The following is a 17,323-nucleotide window of genomic DNA, read 5'->3' on the forward strand; positions in this document are numbered from 1 at the left end:
CCATCTTCTCCATCGGTCAGCATCTGTCGGGATCCGATAAAATGTTAAATCTTGCCTTGTGTGTTGATGGTTACTACATCCAGGTGCACAACAATATAATGGCATGATGGAAGTCTTGCTGAAAGTAAAAACTTTCTTTGATGGCTATATTCTTTTCGATGCTTTGCCCTCGTTCCTCGTTGTTGGCTGTGGTAGACTACTGGTAGTTCATGTCCAAAATGGCGGCCGCGTTTGTCGTGACGTCACGTGGGAAGGGTCTATAGAGAGAATTATTACAACTTATATAGTGGACTCATAGTATCCCATAATGCACTGTGAAAAGTAGTGTACAACCAACCGATGGTCACTAACCAAGCAATATATACCATCGTGCATTGCGGTCGCACTGAAAGAAAAAAAAAAGTGTGTTGGGGTGAATGGACAGAGGAAGAAACACATTATAAACGGGCATTCGAGTACAATTAAAAATAGTAAGGGAATTTAAAAAAAAGCTAAAAGAGAGATAAAATGCAAGAATAAAAGTTTTAGTTCAGAGTGAGGAATTAATCAAAAGCCTCAAATTTGATTTAATAAAAGGCAAAGAAGAAAGAAAGTATTCAGCCTTGATTTAAAAGAACTGAAAGATGCAGCAGACACAAAGCACTTTGTCTTGATTCATGTGGGAAATACGCTCAGTATAATATATATTTAATTTAATTTTATTTTTTTGAAAACCCACCAGCCGACTGATCTGGCACGTTTTAATTGTGCGACAGTAATGACGTAAATAACGGCGTGGCAGAGTAGTGTCCGAAAGTGGGGTTTTTTTTGTTTGTCTCATCTCATTATCTCTAGCCGCTTTATCCTGTTCTACAGGGTCGCAGGCGAGCTGGAGCCTATCCCAGCTGACTACGGGCGAAAGGTGGGGTACACCCTGGACAAGTCGCCAGGTCATCACAGGGCTGACACATAGACACAGACAACCATTCACACTCACATTCACACCTACGGTCAATTTAGAGTCACCAGTTAACCTAACCTGCATGTCTTTGGACTGTGGGGGAAACCGGAGCACCCGGAGGAAACCCACGCGGACACGGGGAGAACATGCAAACTCCACACAGAAAGGCCCTCGCCGGCCACGGGGCTCGAACCCGGACCTTCTTGCTGTGAGGTGACAGCGCTAACCACTACACCACCGTGCCGCCCCTTGTTTATTTGGTTTTTTTTTGTAATTTTATCAATGAGCTCACTATATAGTCCTCATAGTGAGTAGGGAGTAGTGAATGAGTGAGTGATTTCGGACGCAGCCTGAGCCATCCATCAATATGGGAAAGATAAGAGAACACACAAAACAAATGAGAGAGAAGTGTGTTTATATATAATATATAAATTACAGAATAATTCAGAATAAATAAGAAATCATTGCAGATGTGATACATTCAACTTGTGTCTAATATAAGATTTGAGTTAAGGCATTAACATGTATTTTGCCTTGAATTAATGACTCAAAAATGTTACTTTTTGAAAAGTTTGGTTTGATAATAACCAAATACATTTTTTTTAAAAATCACTTTTTTTAAGAAAGGTACAGTGGTGCTTGAAAGTTTGTGAACCCTTTAGAATTTTCTATATTTCTGCATAAATATGACCTAAAACAACATCAGATTTTCACACAAGTCCTAAAAGTAGATAAAGAGAATCCAGTTTAACAAATGAGAAAAAATATTATACTTGGTCATTTATTTATTGAGGAAAGTGATCCAATATTCATGTGGGAAATACGCTCAGTATAATATATATTTAATTTAATTTAATTTTTTTGAAAACCCACCAACCTACCAACCACAGATTACTATGTACCTGGACGACTGAGTATCTTCACAGATATATATCTGTGAGTGGCAAAAGTATGTGGGATGACAATCAGGTGTGAGTGGGCACCCTGTTTTATTTAAAGAACAGGGATCTATCAAAGTCTGATCTTCACAACACATGTTTGTGGAAGTGTATCATGGTATAAACAAAGGAGATTTCTGAGGACCTCAGAAAAGGTGTTGATGCGCATCAGGCTGGAAAAGGTTACAAAACCATCTCGAAAGAGTTTGGACTCCACCAATCCACAGACAGACAGATTGTGTACAAATGGAGGAAATTCAAGACCATTGTTACCCTCCCCAGGAGTGGTCGACCAACAAAGGTCACTCCAAGAACAAGGCGTGTAAGAGTTCGCGAGGTCACAAAGGACCCCAGGGTAACTTCTAAGCAACTGAAGGCCTCTCTCACATTGGCTAATGTTAATGTTCATGAGTCCATCATCAGGAGAACACTGAACAACAATGGTGTGCATGGCAAGGTTGCAAGGAGAAAGCCACTGCTCTCCAAAAAGAACATTGCTGCTCCTCTGTAGTTTGCTAAAGATCATGTGGACAAGCCAGAAGGCTATTGGAAAAATGTTTTGTGGATGGATGAGACCAAAATAGAACTTTTTGGTTTAAATGAGAAGTGTTTGGAGAAAGGAAAACACTGCATTCCAGCACAAGAACCTTATCCCATCTGTGAAACATGGTGGTGGTAGTATCATGGTTTGGGCCTGTTTTGCTGCATCTGGGCCAGGACGGCTTGCCATCACTGATGGAACAATGAATTCTGAATGATACCAGCGGATTCTAAAGGAAAATGTCAGGACATCTGTCCATGAACTGAATCTCAAGAGAAGGTGGGTCATGCAGCAAGACAACGACCCTAAGCACACAAGTCATTCTACCAAAGAATGCTTAAAGAAGAATAAAGTTAATGTTTTGGAATGGCCAAGTCAAAGTCCTGATCTTAAACCAATCGAAATGTTGTGGAAGGACCTGAAGCGAGCAGTTCATGTGAGGAAACCCACCAACATCCCAGAGTTGAAGCTGTTCTGTACGGAGGAACGGGCTAAAATTCCTCCAAGCCGGTGTGCAGGACTGATCAACAGTTACCGCAATGAAAATCTGATGATGTTTTAGGTCATATTTATGCAGAAATATAGAAAATTCTAAAGGGTTCACAAATGTTCAAGCACCACTGTATTTTGATAAGATATGCGTTTTAAATGAGCAGTAAATCTGAGAGTTTATTAAATTACAAAACAAAACACGATTTCGCTTAAGAACCAAACTAAAAAATGAAAATTCATTGAAAATAAAAGGTTATTAAAAAAATAAACTATAAAAACATAATACAGACAAGATTTATGTGTATAATAATAATAATAATAATAATAATAATAGATAAATGATAGAAGTGATTTCCAGTTCAGTTGCACAGTAATGAGTGTGTTATATAAGGTCCAGGGTGTGAAATATTGTTTCATATACTCCTCAGCTGTAGCAGGTCAGATGTGTAGATAATGCAATAAGCAGAGAATCCTGCGGCTGTTGGATGTAATTGTTTCTCAGCCAATAAACAAAGACAAACATTTATTGCTATAAAAAGCTCTGGTGCTTTAATTGTGCCATAACTGTGTGAGGAGCCCTGTTTCATTTATAAAATGTAAGTGGATGTGCGTCGGGTCACTCGGGCTAGGAGTAAAATATAAGAGTGCTCATCATTGGCAAAGAAAGCCTGCCATTACATGAAATGATACTTCAGTGAGTGTTTAGCGTTATGGCTTTTTGAATGGAGGAGCGCTGGTTGGTCGAGGCTCTTTTTCCCTTTTGTTCTGTGAATGTGTGTGTGTGAGAGAAAGAGAGAGAGAGAGAGAGAGAGAGTTGTACGTAGGGGTTCAACTAATGACTGTTCTGATAGCACCGTGCCTATAGGCTGTGTGTGTGTGTGTGTGTGTGTGTGTGTGTGTAGTTTGATGTCCTCTGGGTTCCTCTGGCTGGGTAATCCCATTCAGTACATGCTAATGTGAAACTAGAATCTAATGACCTTCTGCCATGGCTTTTCAACCTCACCCTACAGCAACACCACCCCCTCAAACACACACATGCACAAGCAACCTATTGTCGAGAGACTCACTCGTCTTAAAGTTACAAAGAAACAAACCAAACCACTCAAACAGTACAGCATTTTCTTCAGCGATTTTTTTTCCCCCTCACAATTGACAGACAACAGCACAAATAATCTTATCGACTCTTTCCCTCAGCCTGTCATGTCATCTTTACTGTACACATCACAGCACACGGAAAGTTAACACGACCCGGGTCAAGTTAACACAACGTCGTGTCGTGGTGGCCTGCCGTGTTTCCCTCTTCAGAAGAACTCCTCGTGTTCGTCAGCACGCTAAAAATCGATGAAAGTGGTAAAAAGCATTTACTGTCCTCCCCGTAAACTCATTCATCATCCTCCTGACCTCCCACAATCTTCCCCTCTCTCCCGGCACTGACAGTACACGCAGTGTTCGAGGAGACAAAGCGTCCCCGTTGTCCTCAAGGGGCTGAGGAGCTCACGCTGGCCCTCGGGCTGTTCTCCGTCCAGGAGAAGAGAGGAGCCAGTGTTCAGCCGAGCGCGTGGATATCGATCCACTCGGCGCCATGTTTCTCCCCATCTGTTTGGGTGAGGGCTGCGTTCCCGCCGTCCCGCTGCTCCCGCCACCTGTAGCCATGGAGACCCATCCATTTATCTGACTGGATTACCACAACCAAAGAAGTTTGTTTAGCGAAGCAAAATGGTGCCTGTTTTGTTATTTGTCATTTTTAGTTTTAACCTGAATGTGATTCCATTAGCGGTAACACAAAGCCAGTGTAGTGTTCGTGTTGTGTACTTCACCTAAAAGGAATATTCCAGAGTTTTCATCCTAAACTTTTCAGCCAACCAATGACATCTGCATCATATTTACACTTACCTCAGAAATGAATTTCAATACTTTGTTCTAAACTCCAAAATAATTAGGGCTTAATACAGTGATAATGAGGCATCAATAAATGCTATCTGTAATAAATATTGTCTGAAACTACTTAGGAACAGCTATGAGAACATTTTTGTTCATCTCTGCTTTATTCTAAAGTGCAGCGGTTACTGTATATCATTGCCACCGTCTTGGTGGTGGAGTGGTTAACATCGTTGCCTCACAGTAAGAAGGTTCTGGGTTCGAGCCCAGTGGCTGACGGGGGCCTATCTGTGTAGAGTTTGCATGTTCTCCCCGTGTCTGTGCGGGTTTCCCCAACAGTCCAAAGACATGCGGTTAGGTTAACTTGTGGCGGCCTTGGGCTGATGTGCCCTTGAGCAACTGCTCCCTGGGCACTGTAGCATAACTGCCAACTGCTCTGGGTGTGTGTGTGTGTGTGTGTGTGTGTGTGTTCACTGCTTCAGATGGGTTAAATGCAGAGGATGAATTTCACATGTAACAAATAGAAGAAGAAGAAGAAGAAAAAACCTTTATGTCGCACACACACTTCAAGCACAGTGAGATTCATCCACTGCATTTAACCCATCTGAAGCAGTGAACACACGCGCACACACCCAGAGCAGTGGGCAGCCATAGTACAGTGCCCGGGGAGCAGTCAGGGGTTAAGTACCTTGCTCAAGGGCATTTATATAATAAATAAAGCCCTCTTCTTCTTCTTCTTCTTCTTCTTCTTCTTCTTCTATATTTAGTTCATCCAGCTGACAGGCGATGAGTTTATGCCATCATGTGTTGTCCGTCATCCATTTGGCATCATCCACATTTCACAAAAATCGCTTCTTCTGTCCCAGTTCTTCACTGATATTTATTCTTTTTGGCAGGAAGGTAGGTCTGCCTGGGGTGCATATAGATAGCTTCTACCATGAAGATATGGATTAATTAAGCCCTAACGAGCAGTTTCCACACAAATCGCTTCTTCTCCCTCAATTCGTCCCCCATTTTGATTCTTTCTGGCATGAAGGCAGGGGTACCTAGGGTACACTTCTACCCAGATTTGCTTAATTACAATTATTAATAAAGTTATGGACTAATTAAGTCTTAATGAGCAGTTCAACAAACATTGCTTCTTCTCGGTCAATTCTTCCCCATTTTGATTCTTTCTGGCATGAAGGTAGGAGTGCATATAACTTCTACCCACCCCGGCCCTGTCTAGTCCAGAAGGAACGATCTAAATTGGGCCACTTTGCACAGTTCTACTCTCAAATATTTGATCGTGACTGGTTGAGAGTAGAACTGTGCAAAGTGGCCCACTTCTGGACTAGACGGGGCCGGAGTGAGCTACGCCGTCACTGACGGTCTCATTGTACGCTCTCCATCAACGCCAGTAGAAACACCTGTACGCGTGCACATTCATGCAATGATCCGATCAGCCAATCACGTGGCAGCAGCGCCAAGCATCAAAGGTCAAGAGCTAAAGTTAATTTTCACATAATCTCTGTGTCTTTGATCTTGGCAAGGTTGTTGGCGCGAGGTTTGAGGCTACGTCCATGTTCATACGTTTTAGGTTTTAAAACACATCACTTTTGCGATGTTTATGTTTTAATACTAAAACGTATTAACATGGATGTAGCACAGAACATTCTCTAGAGTTTCAACAGAATGGTGTGAAAACCAAAAAACACATTTTTGATGAGAAAGGTCCAACCTGACTGGAGCTTACAAGAAGGTTACGGTAACTCAAATAAGTTAACAGTAACTCTGTAGATCCGTGGTGAGCGGAAAAGCATCTCAAAGTGCAAAACACGTCAAACCTTGAGGAAGATGGGCTGCAAGAGCAAAAGACCACATCAGACGTCACTTTTGTCAGCCAAGAAGAGGAATCTGAGGCGACACTGAAACTGGACAGTGTGCTGTCTCTTCAGTCCGAGTAAAGGAGGTGTGATCAAGCACAATTCTAGAGTTTAAGGGTTAAAGAGGCTCAGGATCCAATGCATCATGTGCAGACGGTGAGGAAACTGAAAGCCATTCTCCTGTACCGAACTGCAAAAGGGTGCTCTTATGTTTGTGGATACATGGTTGTGGTGTGTGTGTGTGTGTGTGTGTGTGTGTGTGTGTGTGTGTGTGTGTGTGTGTGTGTGTGTGAGACTGTGTCTATAGTGTATCACGTTTCTCTCCAACAGGAAATATTTCAATGTCAGCTCGTATGGTTGGTTAAAACCGTGATTAACATCAAATAATTAATTATTGTTCCCCAAAACAAAAACAACATAAGGGTGCTTTATCTCAAACTGGCAAACAGCAAGAGATTCAAAAGGAAAGGCGATTAGTTCGAAGGATTGACTGAACGTTCGAGGGGACTTGCGATGAAGGGGGGGGGAGCTTAAACAGGGTCTATGCATCAGATTATTGGTCACATATTGAAGTGTGTGTGTGTGTGTGTGTGTGTGTGGGAGTGAGCTGAGGTAGTGCAGTGTACAGTAGGAGAGGGAGGGGGTTTGGGTTTGCTTTGGCCTTTTGATGAGTGCTTTTGGATTCAGATGAGAGAGAGTAGCGCTGAATTGAGCGTTTTTACAGAGATTCCTGAGCCAAATCCTGGAGCAGAGAGAGAGAGAGAGAGCGAGAGAGAGATAATGAGAGAGGGAGCGAGTAAAAGAAAGAGGAAGAGAAAATGAGAGAGAATGAAAGGGGGGGTGCGAGAGGCAGGGAGAGAAAAAGAGATGGAGACAAAATGAAGTGCCATGAAAATGAGAGAGTGTGAAAGAGAATGAAATGGAGAGAGAACAAGAGAGGGAGAAAAAATGAGAGGGAAAACAGAAAAAGGAAGAGGGAGAGGAAAAAAACGAGAGATGGAGGGAGAGAGGACAAGAGAGAAAGGACAAAAAGAAAGAGAGAGAATGAGGGAGAACAAGAGAGAGAAAAAACAGGAAAAGGGAGAGGATAAGAGATAGGGAATGTGAAAGAGAGAGAGGGAGGGAGTAAAAGAGAGAGGGAGACAAATTGAGAGAGAATGAAAGAGGGGGAGATGAGAGAAGCACAGAGAGAAAAAGAGATGGAGACGACATGAAATGCCATGAAAATGAGTGTGTGAAAGGGAATGAAATGGAGAGAGAACGAGAGAGGGAGAAAGCGTGAGGGTAAAAAATGAGAGAGAGAGAGAAAACAGAGAGAAAGAAAGAATGAGACATGGACAGAGAGAAAAAGAAGGAGAGAGAGAATGACAGTGAGTGAGAACAAGAAAGAAAGGAGAAGAGGAAAGAGAGAGAACAAGAGAGGAAGAAAACAGAGGAAACGAGAGAGGAAGAGATAGTGTGTGAGAAAGAGAGAGAGAGAGGTGGTATGAGTGAGAAAGAAAAGGAGGAGAGAATGAAGGAGAACAGAAAGGAATCTGAGGAGAGAGAGAGAGAGATAGGGAGAGAGAACAAGAGAGAGTGAGGGAGAACAAGAGAGAAAGAAAACAGGAAGAGAGTAAGAGATAAAGAATGTGTATGTGTGTGTGTGTGTGTGTGTGAGAGAGAGAGAGAGAGAGAGAGAGAGAGAGAGTCTAAGGGGGAGAGAGAAAAAAGATGGTATGAGAGAGAAAAAAGGAAGAGAGAATGAAGGAGAGAAAGGAATCTGAGGAAAGAGAGAGGGTATGAGATAGAGAATGTGATACACACAGAGAGAGAGGAGAAAATGAAAGAGAGAATGAGGGAGAATAAGAGAGGAAGAAAACAGAGGAAAAGAGAGAGGGTAAGAGATAAAGAATGTGTGTGTGAGAGAGAGAGGGAGAGAGAGAGAGAGAGAGAGAGAAGATGGTATGAGTGAGAGAGAAAAGGAAAAGAGAATGAAGGAGAACATGAGAGAAAGGAATCTGAGGAAAGAGAGAGGGATAGAGATAGAGAATGTGATACAGAGAGAGAGGAGAAAAAGAAAGAGAGAATGAGAGAGAACAAGAGAGAAAGAAAACAGGAAAAGAGAGGGTAAGAGAGAATGTGTGTGTCAAAGAGAGAGAGATGTTGTGAGTGAGAGAGAAAAGGGAGAGAGGGATAGAGAAGATGTGATAGGGGAGATGAAACAAGATGACAAATAAGCAAAAAAAAAAAAAAAAAGAGCTTGTCTGGTTTGAAGAACCTGGAGGGCTTTAAGACCCTGAAGTGTGCCTCTGTCATCCAGAAGCCAGGGTTCAATAACTGTAATGATATCCTGATAATGAAGTGACATACAGCTTTAATACAACACATTACACCTTCATCACTTAATCCATGTAACCTCTCTCTCTCTCTCTCTCTCTCTCTCTCTCTGTGCAGCAGTACATTGATGAGATTTTCAACTAAAAACACAACCTTTTATACCAAACCAGGGATGAACCCATATCCTTCACCACACCAAGTTTAATTACGCATGTCTTTGTCTTAATTGGCCTGTCATGCTTTTGTGACATTGCACACTTTTCAAATTTCCTTTCAGTGGGCCTGGAATAATGCTTCTCGCACCACAGGTTGGGCTCCACTTCAACATATTCATCACATCTCATTGTTGTCCCGTCCTTCAGGAAATGAGCGCTGCATTATGAGCTGCTACAAAGGAACTTTAAAACACAATTACACCTATCAGGGAAAACAAAAAGACCTTAGTGAGGAGAACCGACGGATAACAAAACGCCACACCCGGACTGAATTATAAACCTTCGCACAAGGACACGCAGGCAGTTCATTACCACTTTCTCGCCTACTTAAGTGTGATTGGTTAGATGTTATTTGGTATGAATGCTTTGTGTTAGTTGGGTTTGTTATTAGAGGGACGCAGAGACACGACAATCATGTTGGCCTGAACATACGGATAGATAAATCTATTTTCCAGTCTAGTGCACTAGACTGACATTTTGTTTTTCAGACAACTGTTCCTGTTATCAAGGATTGTTATGATTATTTTTCTGTCACAGCACATCCCAAATAATGAGCAAGGATGATAATTCATATTCATTTTAAAAAATGACACATTTGCTTACATTTATTTTTAATGTTGTGGAAGATCCACGAAGCATTATAGTCCCTGTTATCACTTATATTATAGTAGCTACAAACATCCATTCCCTCACCAACCTCTCATCTCATCTCATTATCTCTAGCTGCTTTATCCTGTCCTACAGGGTTGCAGGCAAGCTGGAGCCTATCCCAGCTGACTACGGGCGAAAGGCGGGGTACACCCTGGACAAGTCGCCAGGTCATCACAGGGCTGACACATAGACACAGACAACCATTCACACTCACATTCACACCTACGGTCAATTTAGAGTCACCAGTTAACCTAACCTGCATGTCTTTGGACTGTGGGGGAAACCGGAGCACTCGGAGGAAACCCACGCAGACAACATGCAAACTCCGCACAGAAAGACCCTCACCGGCCACGGGGCTCGAACCCGGACCTTCTTGCTGTGAGGCGACAGTGCTAACCACTACACCACCGTGCCGCCCGCTTTCTTGAAGTTAATAAAGCAAAATAATAATAAATAAACGTAGCTTAGCAGCCTCTTATCAAGCAACCATAACACCTCCAAACTCCCTGAAGACTTTCCTGTGGTGGAAAACAGACTATTCCAAAGCTCTGACACTGGAGACTCCTTCCATAATGCAAGGTAGAGCGAGACGGTTTTTATTGTGGAAAGAAAGAAAGCCCAACAGGTTGATGCAGGAACAGCACGCTGTACATTATCTCACTTATTACATGGCTACTTACTAAAGAAATCAATAATTTGTCACAAAATATTGACTGAAAAATGATTTTTTTTTTGCTTCCGCTAAAATACAGTCCCTTAGATTCTACAGTTGGAACTGCATCCATGGCCAAGTAGACTCCGTCACCAACTCCACACAGAAAGGCCCTCGCCGGCCCCGGGGCTCAAACCCAGGACCTTCTTGCTGTGAGGCGACAGCGCTAACCACTACACCACCATGCCGCATATATATATATATATATAAAAATGTCTTGACTATATTTTCTATTCATTTTACAACTTATGGTGGGAAATGAAAGTGTGACTTTTCATGGAAAACACAAAATTGTCTGGGTGACCCCAAACTTTTGAACGGTAGTGTATATATATATATATATATACATATACAGTACACACACTCACCGGACACTTTATTAGGAACTTGTTCTTGATTCTAAGACTCCTGTTCTTGGCTGTAGGAGTGGAACCCAATGTGGTCTTCTGTTCAGCTGTTGCATGCTGAGATGCTTTTCTTCTCACCACGGTTGTAAAGAGTTGCTATGAGTTGCTATATCCTTCCTGGCAGCTCGAACCAATCTGGGCATTTTCCTCCGACCTCTCTTATCAACAAGGCGTTTGTTTCCGCTCACAGAATTGTCACTCACTCACTCGGTGTTTTTTGTTTTTTGCACCATTCTGTCTGTGTAAACTCCAGACACTGCTGTGTGTGAGAACCCCAGGACATCAGCAGTTTCTGAAATACTCAAACCAGCCCATCTGGCTCAAACCAACACTCATGCCACAGTGAAAGAAAGTCACACTTCACTGTGAGATCAGAGTTTTCCCCATTCTGATGTTTGAAGTGAACGTTAATTAACTGAAGCTCTTGATTTGTATCGGCGTGATTTGATGCACTGTGCTGCTGTCAAGGGATCGGCTGATTAGAGAACTACATCAAACAGTAGGTGGATGGGTGTTCCTAATAAAGTGGTTCCTTGTAAAGACAAGACTTTTGCACGGTACTGTACTTTCCTTTTCATTTTGTTCCTAATTGAACACCTCACAGTTGTCACAGTTATGTACTTTATGATGAAAAAGTGAATAAAATACAGTAAGCTAATGCTTTAAAGTGCATATCATGGGTAAATTCAGGAGCAAGATCAATGTAATTCTCCTATTTTATAATTAAAGTTTGGTCAAATATCTGTCACATTTCGCATTTTGTGCAGTTTTTTTACCTTGCGCAAGACCAGAAAAATTCAGTTGAAATCAAGCCATTTGAGGCGAATTGGTCCGCCTCTGAAAAAACTTGGCGTTTGGATTTCCCGGCAAACATTGATTTTCGTGACGTCATGTGCGGGACGCCTCCCTCTGAATCCTACGTCAGCGCTGGTTTGTTTATGAGAAAACGACCGTATTACTTACATCCCCGGTAGACCCCGAAGCCGCCGCCAGGCGCCGCTAAAACCGCCATTTAGAATTTGAGCCGCCACCAGCCAATAATTTTGTAAGCCAATTTGAGCCGCTATCTAATAAAATTTGGCTGAGCCACTAAGAATTGTGTACATCAAATAATGGGTTTATCCACATCATGAGCTACAAGAAAAGTGACACAAACATGATCAACTGTACACACTAGTAGTAACACAATAGAGACGTATAGGCATACACTGTAGAGATTTAGAACTGATATCACAGCACAGAGAGCCACCACAAGCTTGCCATTGTGACTACCTGTCTGGCTTCCCGCCCCTCACACCGTTACCACGATACACTGGGGAACCCGGGAACCCACCCAGAGCATCAATCGACTCCGATATCGACAAGATGGCTGCATTCTTTGCCGCTGCTGAGGGAAAGTGTAAAGGTATTTTTTTTTGTTTGTTTGTTTGTTTCACATACTTCGAGATTGATAAAAAAAAAAGTACTCCACCACTCTACTTTCATCATAGTAAGATAGCTGCCAGTCCTTCACTGGTCATTGCTAGTGAGAGTAGATAGCTAGATGCCTTCCTCGAACAAGCCAGATTAGCTTATTATTAGCATTGAACTACAATCTTGCTAGATTTATATTTACAATGAAGTAAGAGACCAGGGGACCTGTGGTAATTTGCTATTTATTCCCCCCATTTGTTTGATCCGTTCGCCCGGATATATGCCACACAGTGACGTCCAGTATCAGCCATTTGTAGCCATAAACATTTTGGTGGCTGCAGCAGCCATTAAGGTTTTGGCTGAGTCAGCTAGCCAGCCAATAATTTCATCAGCCAGCCATTATCCTGAAAACAAACGGCTTCGGGGTCTAATCCCCGGTGTTGTCTCCGTCGTCTTCACTACTTGAATCATCACCAAATCCAAACAGATGAAGCCCCAATTCTGACATCGTATTATATTCTTCATCCAAAGGTGAAGTAACATTGCGCTCAGGTGACAATTCCATATTTCAGTGCAAAATCGCTAGCTGCTAAACTTGGTCTACACAGGCTGTGCACTGAAACCGTGCAAGCTCTCTCAGCCTGCTGGCGCTTCCGCAGGTAACGTCAAGAATCTGACTCCAGACTCCCTTGGGATTTTTACAGACACGTTTTGTTATTTTATTTTTTTCTGCTGTAGACAGATGGCCTTGTGCAAAATTACCCTTCTGGATGAGTGTGTAAAGGGACGTACTTTCATATAAAAAAAAACAAAATTGGTCCAGAATATGCACTTTAACCTTCAGGTGTCTTTGGCGATTTTTGACATCCAGCTTTAACAGATAATAATAATAATAATAATAATAATAATAATAATAATACATCCATTATCCGTAACTGTTTATCCTGTACAGGGTTGCGGGCAAGCTGGAGCCTATCCCAGCTGACTATGGGTGAGAGGTGGGGTACACCCTGGACAAGTTGCCAGGTCATCACAGGGCTGACATATAGAGACAAACAACCATTCACACTCACATTCACACCTACGGCCAATTTAGAGCCACCAGTTAGCCTAACCTGCATGTCTTTGGACTGTGGAGGAAACCGGAGCACCTGCAGGAAACCCACACAGACACAGGGAGAACATGCAAACGCCACACAGAAAGGCCCTCGTCGACCACTGGGCTCGAAACCAGAACTTTCTTGCTGTGAGGCAACATTGCTAACCACTACATCAATAATAATAATGCCTCTATTTCAAATAGATATGTGGTGTTTTATATCAAGTGTCAATAAAAAGCTAAACCAATCGCCCATTACTCCTACTGAGATGGAAATTTGACCCATCCGTATGGTTTATAGCACCATATGGATGGGTCAAGAGAGAGTTCAGGCAGGGCGGAGCAGTTGGAGAAGGATTTCAGGAGCCATTTGTGATAGGAAAGCTCCAGCAAAAGTGAAAGGTCAGATGTATCAGACAGTAGTGAGACTAGCTGTGATGTAGGGATTGGAGACCGTACTCTTAACGAAGAGACAGGAGGCAAAGTTGGAGGTGGCGGAGTTGAGGATGTTAAGGTTTGCGATGGGAGTGGCAAGGTTGGACAGGATAAGGAACGAGAACATCAGAGGGACAGCACATGTGGAGAGCTTGGGAATTAAGCTAAGAGAGATGAGACTGAGATGGTATGGGCACATCCTGAGAAGAGATGCAGAGCATGTTGGAAGGAGAATGTTGAGGATGGAGCTGCCAGGCACACGAAAACGAGGAAGCCCAAAGAGGAGATACATGGATGTGGTGAGAGAGGACATGAAAGTGGCAGGTGTGGTAGAGAAGGATGCAGAAGACAAGGAGCAATGGAGACGAAAGATCTGCTGTGGCGACCCCTAATCGGGAGCAGCCAAAAGAAGAAGAAGAAGAAGATATGATTTATAGCACAAACACGTTGCTGAATGACCAGACTGTTGATTGGTGTAGATTAATCAAAAGGGTGGCACAGTGATGCAGCAGATAATATTGCTACCTCCATTGCCCTGTCGCTTCCCCAATTCAATCCTGAGCTCAGGTTGACTTTCCCAAGTTCTCCCAGTGCCAGAACGTCTTGTTGACATTTACTCGCAGCATCATTGGTCTCACAATGGTGACTGAAAACAGACTGTTGCTTTCTGAGAGCTGCAGTTACCTCATGTACCTGGTATATCTGGAAGTGCCTCATATTCTGTTGGTCATATTTTTTAAACCAAGATTGCTTTCATCATGCCATTGAATATTAAATTCTCTAGTAACAGCCACTTGGTGTGAGCAAATTAAACAAATGGGTTTTGTGGTTTATTTCCCAGACGTACATTTCTCCTGCAACACTTGATATTCAGACTCCACTGTATGTTTATTCAACGAAGACATTTTCCCCAGTGCACTGTATAATTCTAGCCTGTTTGTGTACATTAGCCAGTATGCGCTCCTGTGGATGGGCAAACGGTGCCAAATAATGCCAAAGGTCCTCTAGTGCAATGGTTCTCAAACATTTTTAACTTCTTAAACTGTAAAATAAACTCCATGGACCCCCATAGTATAGATCTATCTTGTGATAAAAAATTCCTGACATTTCCACTGATAGAAGACGTTACGTCTGAGTTGTGTTTGATGCTTGGACCCCTAAATATAATACTGTAACTTTGAACATATGATGTGACAATTTCCAACGATTTTCAAGTCACGGACCCTCTGGATTTGCTCCAAGGACCCCTTTTCCAAGTCCCCAGACCCCATTTTTCGAACCAGTGCTCTAGCTGATAAAGTAACTGTGTCTGGGCAGCAATCAAAGACATAAGATAGCAACTAGTAGATAATATCATGTACCATTATGAGTTTTTCCGCCGTATTAGACCCATCATTCCATAAACTGTGTATACTTTGCACCCCTGCTTTCGACCTTTGTGATAGGAATAGAGATATGGGCCATTTGGATAAATCTGTAGCTTTGGATAAAACAAATGTGCATTGACAGGAGCTGGATAGGAACTGGTATCAAAAAAAAGGGGGAAAAAAGGGGGATTGGAACATTCCTACTATTTATTAATGTGCTCTGGAAGCAGCTAGGTTTCTAACACCGAAGCTATAGGCAGTAAAGCAGAGGAGTGTGGGATTTGAGGACCTACAGTTAACTACAGATTATATTCCCCAGGGGACTCAGGGCTGCATAGCGTGCTGTAGCTACCCTTCTGTTCGCCAATCATCTCTCTCTCTCTCTCTCTCTCTCTCTCTCAGAAGGTGGTTGGCGGTATCCGAGAGGCAGTGCTGCGTGGCACAGGCCTAGTTGGATCTCCCTCTGGAACTGGGTGTTGGCGAAAACGAGTGGAAGAGAGACCACAGGCATGTGTGAATATGGAGAGAGAGAGGAAGAATAGCATCTGCTGTTCAAGCTGAAGCCTCCAAACTCATTCAGTTTTCATCTCCAACTCCACGATTCATTTGGACAAAGAAAGCGAGGCAGCTCAAACCCACGTCCACTCGATCACACTCACACTACTGTTTCTTCCACGTCCCAAACACCTGTCTCCCGTTCTTTCGGTGTCTGCTTGATTTATGAGTGCAGTAACACCATAGGTACATTTTGTAACTGAGAACAAATGTGAAGCAGACTGTGAGTAAGTGGGAAAAAGCCATACGAATGCGTGTTCTATTTCAGGAGGAGAGTGTTTACCGCCGTGTCAGAGCTGCTATAGCGGCGCCCAGCCCAGGCCTGTTCACTCAGCTCACTCGGAGATGCGCTCAGAAGAAAGCTGAAAAACTCTCATCCAGACGCCGCAGAGACATGCCAAGACCTGGCACAGGCGACATGCAGCAAAGCCTGTTTTCCCCCCATCGCTCTGTCTCTTCATCCCCATCTCCCTCGCTTGCTCACTTTGCTAGCTTTCCATCTTTCTTGCTTTCTTTCGTTTCTTTGTCTCAACTCATTTCTCTCACCCTACACTATTGTTTCTTTTTCCTCTTTATTTACTCGATCTTTTTTCCCCTTTCTCCTTATTCCTTCCCCTTTAGCTTTGCCTCACATTGTAGAGTTATGCATGATTCAAAATGAGGTCCATTACTGTCTCGTAATGTGTTGTTTGTATTTTTCTGACACTGGAAAATACAAACAAATAATAAAAGAATTGGATGATGTAATGCGTAGAGATGATTCCTCAGACGGAGCACCAGTTTGTCATATATATATATATATAAAATTTAATAAATTTGTTTTTATCTTTATTTATTAAATTAATTAATTTTAAGTTTATTGTAAAATTTTTACAATTTATATATCCATAATTTCTAAAATTTTACATTTTTTTACATATTTAAAATTAAATTAAAACTGTATTAAATTAGTTTTTATTTTTATTTCTTAAATTAATTAATTTTAAATTTATTTTAAAATTTGAATTATTAAAACGTTACAAATTTTATTATGAAAAATATTAAAATTTATAATATTGATTTCATAAATTAATTAATTGTTATATTATTATTTTATGGCTTTATTGATGATTCAATGTGTTGTTAATTGTTTTCATTAACTTACTGCTATTTATTTATTTATTTATTTATTCCGAGAACTTACTTTCTTCCAAAATTATGAATCTCTCTTATGATTTTATTATGATTTCTCAATTTGAAGTAGAAGTTATTTCGATGTTACTTCTTATTTAATGCAATTCCCATCACAGCACCTATAACTACATTTCACAAACAAGTACAAAATGAAGCAGCGGGGCACTTTTTCACTAATCTGTCCCATAATGCACCACAGAATGAGAGTTGCTTGTGGCAGATGGTTACTGCAGTTGCCTTCTGTCTTCATTTCAGAACTGTAATTGTTAATGAGCTGTACATTATCAAAAAAAACAAAAAAAAAACCCTTGTGTTCCTTTTAG

At 41.9% G+C, this 17,323-nt stretch overlaps 1 protein-coding gene across 3 annotated transcripts in view; it reads left to right on the plus strand.

Annotated features, from left to right (window-relative positions):
- Window positions 1-16,574, plus strand: part of ptpn18 (protein tyrosine phosphatase non-receptor type 18) — a 113,082-nt gene extending 96,508 nt beyond the window's left edge. For all 3 annotated transcript variants that reach the window (XM_060932400.1, XM_060932401.1, XM_060932403.1), the window contains one exon: window positions 15,675-16,574. In XM_060932400.1, the coding sequence (XP_060788383.1) occupies window positions 15,675-15,814 (140 nt within the window). In that variant the 3' untranslated portion in view covers window positions 15,815-16,574. The remainder of the gene's footprint in view (window positions 1-15,674) is intronic.
- The last annotated feature ends 749 nt before the right edge of the window (window positions 16,575-17,323 follow it).

Source organism: Neoarius graeffei, chromosome 10 (assembly GCF_027579695.1).
Source record: "Neoarius graeffei isolate fNeoGra1 chromosome 10, fNeoGra1.pri, whole genome shotgun sequence".
In the NCBI taxonomy this organism is placed as follows: domain Eukaryota; kingdom Metazoa; phylum Chordata; class Actinopteri; order Siluriformes; family Ariidae; genus Neoarius; species Neoarius graeffei.